General features: G+C 39.4%; 1 protein-coding gene across 1 annotated transcript in view; it reads right to left on the reverse strand.

Annotated features, from left to right (window-relative positions):
- Window positions 1–11,633, reverse strand: part of grm4 (glutamate receptor, metabotropic 4) — a 206,522-nt gene that overhangs the window by 24,040 nt on the left and 170,849 nt on the right. The window contains exon 7 of the mRNA XM_032513076.1: window positions 8,913–9,113. Within this exon, the coding sequence (XP_032368967.1) occupies window positions 8,913–9,113 (201 nt within the window). The remainder of the gene's footprint in view (window positions 1–8,912; window positions 9,114–11,633) is intronic.

Raw genomic sequence — 11,633 nt, forward strand, 5'->3', positions numbered from 1 at the left:
AGCAGGAGAATTAAACGTGCAGGTTTCCAGACCAAGATCAAATCGCTGGCAGAGTGGGCGGGGTTTAACCAGTCTACTGGTTCCACTGATTGAAGAAACAATCATCTGCTCAGAGCTTTGGAGATGGGATGAAGAACATGGACTAAGTAGCTAGCAACCTACCTGCATCCATGAAAAGTAGAAAACCAACAAAAATGGCAACTGGCATTTAACGACAATGACTTAGTCTGACAAGTTTTGTGACAGCTATTCTTAAAATTAACATTTTGTTAGAATTTGAAAGTCGTAAAAAAAATTGCTGCTGTTAGCAACCGCTACCACAGCGTCTGTGTTGAATGTACACAATGTCACTGATTGGATAGAGCAAAACAAAACACCCCACCCTCCCAAACAAAACATGAATGACTTTAGTGAAACAAAGTCAGTCTGATAATGAGACTAGATCTTATTTTCAATGAAGTGTTTTAGTTTCCTAACCTTAATAATTCAAATAACATTGTATGCTGTTTATTGATCCGCAGTGGGGAAATTACAATTTACACTCTGTTTACTCAGAAATCATTCCACATAGGCCTGAGATATACACACTCAAATGGAGAGACGTCAGAGTGAGTGGGCTGCCTGGTACCAGCACCAGGTGCGGATGGGGTGGGGGTGTACAGTGCCTCACTCGAAAGAGGACCTGGCCTTACCCAGGAGGTGAACTGTCATCTCTCCAGCTACCAATCCACACTCTGTACTGGGACTTGAACCAACATCCCTCCGGTTGCCAACCCAACTCCCTACAGACTGAGCTACCACCACCACCAAAACATCAACACTGTGGTTGCCATGTGCAAATATTGTAGAAAGAAATTATTTCAAAAAGCTCAGAAATAAGATGACCATAGGTCTTTACCAAATATCAGAGTTTTCTCTGGTTGGACTTTCATAGGTCAAAGACACTTTTCTCATTACTCATGTGTCCTCATGTGATTTATTATCGTGATAGCAATGTGTGACAATGTATTTGTGTGTGCCTTTTAAAGACAAGCTGTACTGATGTGTCACAAATCAAAGATGTATCTGTAAGCTCCCCAATGGAAACAAGGAGAGCCACACATCCAGTCCAGCAATCCATTCAATCATGGCAGGTTCACTGTGAAGTGAGAAGGAGGCAACTTCCTGTCTAATTGCTTTTCAGCTGTCACAACCCCCTGTATACCTTCAAACACAGATGAAAGCTCTGAACCCCTAGTGTTTTATTATCAAGTCCCCTGAAACAATGAGTCAAATGTGGCCAATTAATGCTCACGGATTTCTGCTGATGCATTTTTTTTTTTGGATCTTGCTCTTTGTTTCGACGCTGTAGGATGCCGAGCCCTAATCCACATCTCGATGAGTCAGCCCTGCTGGATTATGGCATTACCGTTTCACTCAGTGACAATGCCGCCCATATCACAAAGCAGTTAGTGATCATAGGAGGATTATTGTGACTATAAAGCGGGAAGGCATCATGTTTCCATATAAATATTAGCCACATCAACACTATTCGTAAACTGTCATATGTCCTATCAAAGATTTTAATCAGGCCAAATCTTTTTTTGTTTTGCTCCTTTTCTCCAATTTCTCTGAGCTTTTCAGAGCGCTTTGAAGCTGTCAGCCCTCCACTGTCACGGTTGGGGTAACTGTATGCGTTTGAGCCAGTAAGTGCTCACATGGACAACACTGTCACAGAAAGAGGAAAATGGACCCTAAATGCCACACTGGTGATTTGAAGAGAATAATGCAGCAACACTACCACCATAACACTGCTGATACTATACAGTATGATTATATTTAATTGCTTTTGGTCATGCTTGTTTTTCAAAATTAAGACCTTTCACAAATTGACAGCCCTCTTACCACTGCTGTAAATCTGCTTCTTCATGCACACTTAACACTTGCTGCTACCACTACTTGTTTATCGCACACATGCATGAAAAATAAAATGAAAAAAACACATGCAAGCAAGAATTTGGAACTGATTAAAAGACCTGTTAATCAATTTGGGAGCGACAGCAAGTTCAATCCCGTGTTGCTGAATTTTGGTGATGAGGCAAACCTTTTGGTTTGAGCATAAATTAGGCCTTGAATTTTGTTATCCCTTCTATTTCCAGTCATTTCTTCTTAATATTTCATCTGTAACATGTTGATTAAGATCAATATCAGATCAGGGCTTTTGCTGTGCTGCATCGGATGCTGTGCTGCATCCCCAGGAAAACCTCTTTCTTAGGGAAAAAAAACCCTCTTCATCACAGGTATACATGCCTGACAGCAATGACAGCAGCTTAAAATAAATCAGAGATGTGAGTAATAAGCAACAGCAGCAATAACCACCATGGATTAAATACAGGACTAATGACACGGTTGGAATATGGGAAACGCAGATCAAACATGCAACAATATGTGCGGCTTATCACCAAATATAACTGCTTAAAGCAATTTTTTATGTATTACTTATTTTCCAATCAGGTGTTTCGCAGCTGTAGTTTGTGTGTGACAGCAAATTATCTTTCTTTGTGTTTATTAACACACCAGAATAACTATTTTATATGACAATAGTTCCCTTTAATTCAACTTAAAGAAGAGCTTTTATGTAGTATTTTCAGCTCCATACTTTCCATACTTATTCATACTCTGTATGAGAAACTCTGTTGTAGCGCCTTTCTCTTTAAGCCTTTAAAGCTCTTTAAAAAGTTTCCCAGTCTGCTCTGATTGGTCAGTCAGTGCATGTCTGCGAGTCCCAATTCTCCACTGTTGGAATCTCATTTGTGGTTTTATTTCGGAGCCTGAGACTGACTGCTATGGAGTATATAGCAGGACCTTGTATCGTGAAAAAGAATCTTGACATGACATATGACACATGTTGCAGCAGTAATGTGACCCAAAATTGATGAGAAAATACCCACATTGGCCGCCAAGATTACAGGGATTATCAGGGGTTATCTACAAAATTTTGGCTTCTGAACCAAATATTACAAAACCGGACATGTTTCGGCAGCAATGCGACCTGGGGATTTCTATGAAATACGTTTACCTCTATATTTTAAGTTTAACATGAAAAGCCAAGATTATAACATTATAGATTTGACACAAAATACATAAAAAGCAAAACAGGTCAACTTTAAACTTTTTGACACATGATGGTATTTGGTGCCTGCACAGCACAACATACCTCTCCAGTGGCATGCATAATGGTAAAACCAATTCAAAAGACAAATCTTGCTTTTTTGTCTTAGGTAATTAATTGACACATTAAGGCACTATGGGAGAATACTACCCGGAGTCTCTGTCATTCCTCTGGAGACAGTGGTGTTGTCCTCTTCATTAAGAGTGGAGAGAGCGGTGCTTTTTTTCGACAGTATGGTCAATGTTTGAGTTGCAGATGAGGAATTAGGCCTGTCATGTGGCACAAATTGCTTGTCTAAACAGTCCGCTCACTAGTCGGAGGCATAATGATTTCCACAGAGGCCTGTGCCACCGCTGCATTGTGCTGTGTACTAATGTGACGGGGTAGGTAGGGGTCGCGCGTCTGTTCCACAGTGCTCGTTTCCTCTCAAAGAAGCGTTGGGGTTAATGAGGTGCTAGTGATTATATGTAATACCTAATGCTTGTTGTATTGCCCCCATCTCTCGCTCTTCTACTGCACATACACACCTTAAGAATTACTCAAGTATGATCAGTAATTCAACATAATATGTGCTTGTTCTGCATGGACGCAAAACCGGGACACCTTGGTGAATGGCAGCAAAGCTTGCTGCCCTCTACACTGGTCATTTACTTCTAATAACGCAGGCAAGTCATGTAGAATTTACCACAGATACACTTCACTCACTTCAAGAATGTGTGTGTCTATTCTTCCCCTTTGTAACATCTGCACGGACACTCAATCATAAGCATTTGCTATCTACAAGTGCTCCCAAACTGGGCAAAGCATACGTAACACGTGGTAAATTCAATCAGCTTAATGTACTGTACATTTCCAAATGTCACCAATTAGCTGATATTAGTTTCTCCTTTTAAACTGAAATACTGTTCAATAATTCCCAACCCTAATCTAACACTAGCCACCATAACATAGCCATATTAAACTAAAAAACTATGCATTTAAAAATGTAACTTACATTTTCAGAGAAGGATTGTGGTATTTATTCTCTCAGAAGTGGCATAGTCTTGTTTTCATAGCATTTTACAACGGGAGCGGGATCACATCCAAGGGAGATGACTCACTAAAATATGATAAGAATCATAAAATAATTCGCCTGTCTCTTATATTAGGGAAGCTTTTATCAAATAATGGCATAGTTATCTGTGTCACTGAGTTCAACTGCCTTAGCCACTATTTTACCTATCAATATTATTTGTAGTTGCACGTCTTTACGGTGTGTGTGCGCAACAGGTTTTTAAGCTACCACAATATTAGGAATGGGCTTTGTATTCAGAGATGTCCATTCTTATCATGTTAAAATGCAGATATCATTTTCTTTTAATAACAGGGCTGGGTGTCATGCAAGTGAAAGAAAAACAGACATGTGTACTAGAAGCATCTTTTGAGTTGCACAACAATAACAACGATACACACGCTTGGGAAGAGAGAGATAGGAGTGCAGCGACGGGAAACCCTCAGATCTCGCCTTTATCCCACACACAAAACAGCTGTCCCTGGTGAAAATTACGGCAAAAAAGGCCACTGCTTTTGAGTCTGCGGCATAGCAAAAGCATGTTTCAGGACAGCAAGCGACATGAAACGCTGATAAGTAGCTTCATACAGTTAAACCTCATTGAAGTCTGAACAACTCTTAGGAACACTGAATGCAGAGGTGGGAACAAATAAGAGTGAATCTCTAAAGAGATTCAAACAGTGCGTAAAGATGGACTGGAGCTGTTTGATTCTTCTTTGTCGGCTGCTGCTGAATAAGCAAATGAAAAGCACTTGAAAAGTTGGTGATTTACTATAGAGAAAAAGCAACGACTTAAGAGACATCTGTGTGAATGGAGACAATATAAAGGCTCCTGAAAAGCACACGGATGTTCCCAGACAACTGAAAATATCCCAGCCGAGCGAATACTTCTGTCGGATTATTTTACAGCTTTTCTAAAAGGTTATCTGTCATCAGCTAGCTTACTGTGTCCCTGACCCTGACAGCCCACCGAGATATCAGAGATAAATGGTTTCGTGAGCATGCCAGGTGTATGGCCACTATGTGCGCCTTTGGTTTTTGAGAAGCTCTTTGACATTTGACCTTTCTCAGAGTTTAATTACATATGCAACCTAAGAGACAATGCATTTGCTAGGATATGGTCTCACTGGAGGGCTGGGCAACTCTGCAGAGGAAGAAATGGGAATTATTTTCAGCAGATGTCTGCTGAAACTGCTGACAATAAACAGAAATGTGTAACAATAGATTCTTGCTGGCTCATCCTCAATGATGATTCATCACAATAACAAACAAATGACCTACTTTTACATCTATTTTTCGCGATTACTTTTCTTTTTTTATTAAAGAAAAAAGGGATGAGCGCGCTGTGTGTTTACTAGTGCGCAACATACTAATATCACAACAAAGAGATGAATATTGTCGTTGGAAATATAATGCACAATCCAGCAAGTCCAGTCTTACCAGTCCAGTTAGGTTATTTTATATATATCTGGACAAGTTCAATATACTGCTGCGTGCTGATGCAATTAGATGGAGTGTAGTGTAACCTTAAGGCAACCCCTCTAGTCATTCAGTGGTGTGACGTTAATACAGTTTGTCAGGTTAGAACAAAATTCAGCTCAAAAGGATCTACTGCACTGGAGCTTCGTATCCCTGCTTACAGGCTAAATCCCTTGTTGAACCCACTCAGTCCTCAATGTGCAAATAATTTAGAAAAAAAAAGGATTTCTATTGCGGATGCACTTCCAATCTAGACGCTCAAATAAGAGGCTGGTTTCCATTCTTCCATTCTATTAATATCTGTATTTTTCACTATTTGGAACAGTTTATCGATCCTACAGTTATTTTACGCATACTGTATCTTCTTTTTTTCTTACAATCCTTTGTTTTAGTTGGTCCAAAACTCTAAACATTCCTTACAAAAGAAATCAAACATCAGTACCAAAAGGGAGGAAAACAAAAGCTGCCATGTTCTAAACTTAGCGCCAGACACAGTTGTGTGAAAAATCAATTATACTGTATATAGAAGGAATAAAACATGACGTACAGTACATGCAAAATGGAAAACTAGCACATCCCTTTGTACTGTAGCTAGTTATATAAACGTAATTTATCTAGACAGAGACTATCAGGTGTAGAAGTTTTGTCTGGGATAAAAAGGGAAGTTGTTTTAAACCCAATCCATGATAACCACTAGACCAAACACGCTGCCTGTTGTGAACAGCAGTCCATCAGTTGTTTTTCTCCTGCACGGATTCTGGATTCTGAGCAGTTCAGCTGGGGAAGTTAGAGGTTATGGGTGTCCTAATGGTTGTTGTTGTTGTGGTCTGTTGAAGGAGGATTGTTTACTTATTCTACCTGATTTACCCAGAGGCCTTACATGTATCAGCTCAAGTTAGTAGGGGGCCAAACAAGTGTTGAGTGCAATGTTAAAGAAATGCTGTTTGGACACTGAGGACATTTTCTGCTTATTTACGTAGGTTAGTGTTAGTTTCAAGAATTGAAAATGTATACAGTATAGAGAGGATTGTCTATACTGCCATTGTCTATGTTGCCACCAACATCAGCAGACACAGAAGCTGCAGTCGAGGTTACCAAGAGCGGTTACCTTAAGGTTTTTTTAGGACAATCAAACAAATAGGTCAACTTAAGAGTCATTTTCTTTTCTGTATGTGATCTTAAGACAACGTGGCTAGATGCATCAATCAAATCTATGCTTATCTATTGCTCCGTTTTTTTAAATGTAGTCAAATGTTTCTCTACGTCAATAAACAACACCATAATCATTGGAATCACCCAACAAGTCAGAGATGTTGAGGGGATTGTTTATTATAACTACTATAACTACTATTATTGTAACTAACTAGGGATTTTTTACACGTTTCCATGTCTAAGTGAAATCTAGGCTAAAAAATGACAGAAACAAGATGAAGAAGTGAGATGTTCTGCTCATGTGTCCAGTAGATAGATTGTACGGAAGGTTTGTGATTGGCTCTGGCAGCAGTGGTACAGTCCAGATGATGTCAGCGGTTTCTCTACGGCAACCTCTCTTTCATTATAAAAAGCCTTCCAAATCATTCATTTAATTTTCAGAAGGAATTTATTTCTTTTGCTTCTCAGATATGAATTAAACATTTAATTGACATTTTGCCAATAAAACAAGTAGATATTAGAATTACAAATTAGCTTGAAGAGCAGGAGTTTAAATGAATAATTTATCTGTACAAACACTGCATACTCAAGTCTCTGAGAAGAAATTTGTAATTGTCTTTAATTGCTTTGCTTCAGAAAGGCATTGTCTATATAATGGAACTCTGGATCACTTCTCTTTGTGTGGAAGCAGTCAATTATTAATATGTCAGTCATGCATGTGAACTTGACTGAGCTTGGTATAATGCAAGGCTACATGGAAGAGATGGAAAATAGGTTATACAACAGAACAAAGTAACTAAGGCGATGAGTTGTGACCCATGATATGTTGACATCTACAAAGTTGGACGTCTGATTGTGACAAAAATACACTCAAGGTAATGCAAAGCACATTAAATACATTGGGTTAGTAAATGCATAATCTTCCAGTGTTTCCAGGTGTACAATAATTATTGTATTTGTACAATAAGTTAGCCCTTGCCATTGTAATGTAATACTAAAGAAATGTACAATCATTTTGGCGTGGCTGTACAAATGTCTTGCTTAGCATTTGGTTGTCCTAAGAGACACTTCAGGGAGTCAGCTGTTCATTTTTGCTGACCTAGCTAGCACTAGCAACCGTGTTTGATAACTTAGTTCCACCCTTGTGCCCACTCATGGGCCCAAAAATCAAGATAAGACAAGATAATGACAAATTTGGGGCTTCAAAATGGTAGTCCACAAACCAATGGGTGACGTCACAGAGGATTTGTCCACTTCTTATATACAGTCTATGTTTACAACTAATAACCTGCAAAACTAATAGGATTCATCAGCTGTACTTTTGTTTAGCACTAATTAGCATGTTCACACAGTAAACTGAGATGGTGAACATGATAAACATTATACCTGCCTACTGTAACGTCAGCATTATGTCATTGTGAGCATGTCGACTCACTGCTATGAGGCTAGCCTTGCTGCCTGGCTGCAGACTAGCCCAAATCCCAGTTTTGTACATCCATGATTCCTCTTCTCGCCTCTTTGACTTGTTGGTCCCGCCCACAGGAGATTTGAGCTTAGGAGTCGAGGAGATGACACGAGGAGAGAGGAGACGAAGCAACAGGCATTTAACAAAATTAGACATCCTTAACTCCGAGCGGTTATTTTAAAGCGACGTCAATTAAATATGACGTGAAGCACAGCCGCATCAGCTGTCATTTGTTTTGTTTTACCGCTGCATTTTATGATCTCTGTCACATGAGTGGAACAGTTCATGACACACACACACACACACACACATATGTATCTTCAATTACAGCTCCCTTCCCTATAGCTTCCTAGTTCTCCGATCCTCTTTCCTCAAGATGCATTTTAGGAATTGTGACATCCTTCCGGATGGAGCACTGACATTGATTTCTGGAAAATTTGTCTTGTTTTTCCATAACGGTAGAACCATTTAAGAGCTAATTTTGAGCCAGCCTGATGATCAATTGTACGTTAACTGTGTCAGAAATGTATTATCGCAAACTGAATTGACTTGAGTTAAGTAAAGTACCCAAGTAAAGACAAACATGCATCCCAGTATCAAAAAACGTGACTGACCTGCAAAGTTTAGACGGCGGATGTGCTTGAGCAGATGAGTGCCATTGATGGAATCCATTTTAGCACAGAGTCCCACCTTCCCCGGGCAGAGCTCCTGGTGCATATTGTGCAGGGCATGAGCCATTGCATAGACGGCATCAATAACAAACTGCACTTTTCCTTCCTGCTCATAGTTTGAGTCCTTTCCTATCCGCTCCTGATCTGTAAGACACAGACAGATGTAAGTTAGACACATCATATACATTGTTATACTATATGTGTTGTGATTTGCAAATAATACAAGTAGTTACATGCAGTTAAATGCATCCTGTGTGGTCACTCATTTGTGTCATTGTTAACTATGGGAAGTGCTAGGTTGAGTTGCACATTTGTATCCATGTAGTTAAACAATCCTGAGGGGGACTGAAAAAGATTTCACAAGTGTATTTGAAATAGTCAATCAGTAATTCTATCAGCCACATTATGCAATCAAGAAAAATGTGTTCACTTAAAGACTCAAGTGGTTAAAATGAGCGGGTCAGGCTTAACGGATTATCTACTTGTGAGCTTGTCCCTGACCCTCGTTTGAAGTAGGCTGATGATAAAGCAGCATATTTAGTGCTTGTCCCAGACAACTAATATCCATAATAGTACAAAAAAAAAGGTTTTGGAAGAGATCCATCTTGAAACTCAATTATGAAATAACTTGAGGATACTAATTCTGTTTGCCAACAGTCACTAAAACGTATCATTTCGACAAGTCTACCCTCTTGTCATACCCACTTTGGAGAGCAGCCCAGGTTGGACAGGACAATTTGGTACAAACCAGTTGCAATGAGCTGAACCTTTTAAACTGAGAGTGTGGGCGCCAGTCCAAAAGGCATAGAAGAAAATGCATTGCTCCTAGGTAAGCCTTGTTCTTTCTACACTGAACGGGTCTTGCCTCTTGCAATTAGCTAGAAGGTAAATATTTGGATCGCTGCAAAGGAGCAAATCAATTCCAATATCTATAGTGCAAGGTTTTCTCCTCTGGGAAATCTCATCAGTTAAAAACAAAACCTCTTTCTCATCCCACTAGCAGGAACTCATGGCTTTCCCTCTGAGTGATTCTATACACATTAGGTCTTAGACCTACATGTCTATTCCATCAACTATTACCTATATGCCTCATGCCATTTTCTATTAGACATTTTAAAAAACGGATATATGATCCATTGTGATCAAATCCTGACCGGCTTAGTGTCCAACTGTGAATTAAGTCAGGGAGGAATCAAAGAGGCAGGAAATGGAGACATCCATTCACAGGACAGGGATGATCCTATAATAGGCTCAATGTAATAACTTGTGATAGGAGTTTATTAATCCGGGCCCAGGTTGTTCCATTGGTTTTTGTGAGTGTTAATTGCTATGAGGAGGTGGGGTCTGAGAAGGAGATACAACATGCCAATCTCAACTTTTCCTTTCTCCTCACAAGCCTCAAATCTGAAAGCTGTCTCAATGTAACCCTGCTGTATATGCAAAAGAGATTATAAAAAGCAGGTGTGTTCAATGGAGATTAACAGTACACTAATTACCAGGGATGAGCTAATGATAGAGCTTCATATATTTATACACATACCAAATGGAATTATTAATTAAGCTTAATTAGCACACAGTGGGGCATATGCTGCTGACATTTCTAAAATAATGGCTATACTAGTGGGTGCAAAATTACCTGATGGTGTGGGGATCTGTTTTCCATCATAGTTAGCATAAATGTGAACTAATGCCTATTGTGGTTAACAATTTATTGCAACAGCTATTATATGGAAAATTGAAATTTGGTGCAGATATGCCCAGAATGTGAATAAAATTTTAGTCAAAGTTGCTAAAGATGTTGTTTTGACATTATAAATGGGCCTGTCCAGTTTGTTTGGATAATTTGTGGGTACGCTAGCGAGCTTTTCTAGAATTACACTGTACACAAAATAATACACAATAATTTGTGTCAACCGTAAAAACCTGGTCTAAATTAAAATGTATGTTATTTAGGAATGACTCATCTTGTTAAGTAATACTTATGCAGTTCCCAAATACTGAGTGGAACAGGAAAACAATGATTGTACATATAGTTTCAACCTTGCACCTGGTGTACATTTACCATGATTACTCTTTTTTTAATCTAACCTGTGGTGATGGTAAATTATTTAATAAGTTATAATGATATAATGAGTGTATCTGTGGAAATAGATTCTACTGTAGCGTCTTTTCATTGCTTGGACAAGAACTGGGGATGCATAACCAAACATTTTGTGACAGAGCAGTCATTTTTCATGCAACACCTGTCCTCTTCAGGTTCAAGCTATTTTGAATAGCCACTTCAATCTGAAAGAGTGCTAGGCCCCAAATCCGCAAAGGTCTCCTTCTGTTAGTCATCTTTCATTTACTACATCTCAAGCTCCTCGATGCAGACCAGAGTAGTTCTAATGCCCCCGATTATCTCATGAGCTTTTGAAATGCATGATTTATTGTTGGAGGTTACGGCTCGGTAATTACGGGCCACAGGGCCTTGATTGGACAGAGATTGTCACAGTTTGGCCGACATGCTCATGCCATGGGGAATCCTGCGAGCCAGAATAGGTGTGAGAGTGATATTTCTCTTGCAGGCTTGGCAGGCCACCCACACAAACTTTGCATTGTCTCTTCTCCACCAGACCATTTCCCTTTTTTCATCTGTCTCTCTCTCTCTCTCTAGCTCCCTCT

The sequence above is a fragment of the Etheostoma spectabile genome, chromosome 4, assembly GCF_008692095.1.
Source record: "Etheostoma spectabile isolate EspeVRDwgs_2016 chromosome 4, UIUC_Espe_1.0, whole genome shotgun sequence".
Lineage (NCBI taxonomy): Eukaryota > Metazoa > Chordata > Actinopteri > Perciformes > Percidae > Etheostoma > Etheostoma spectabile.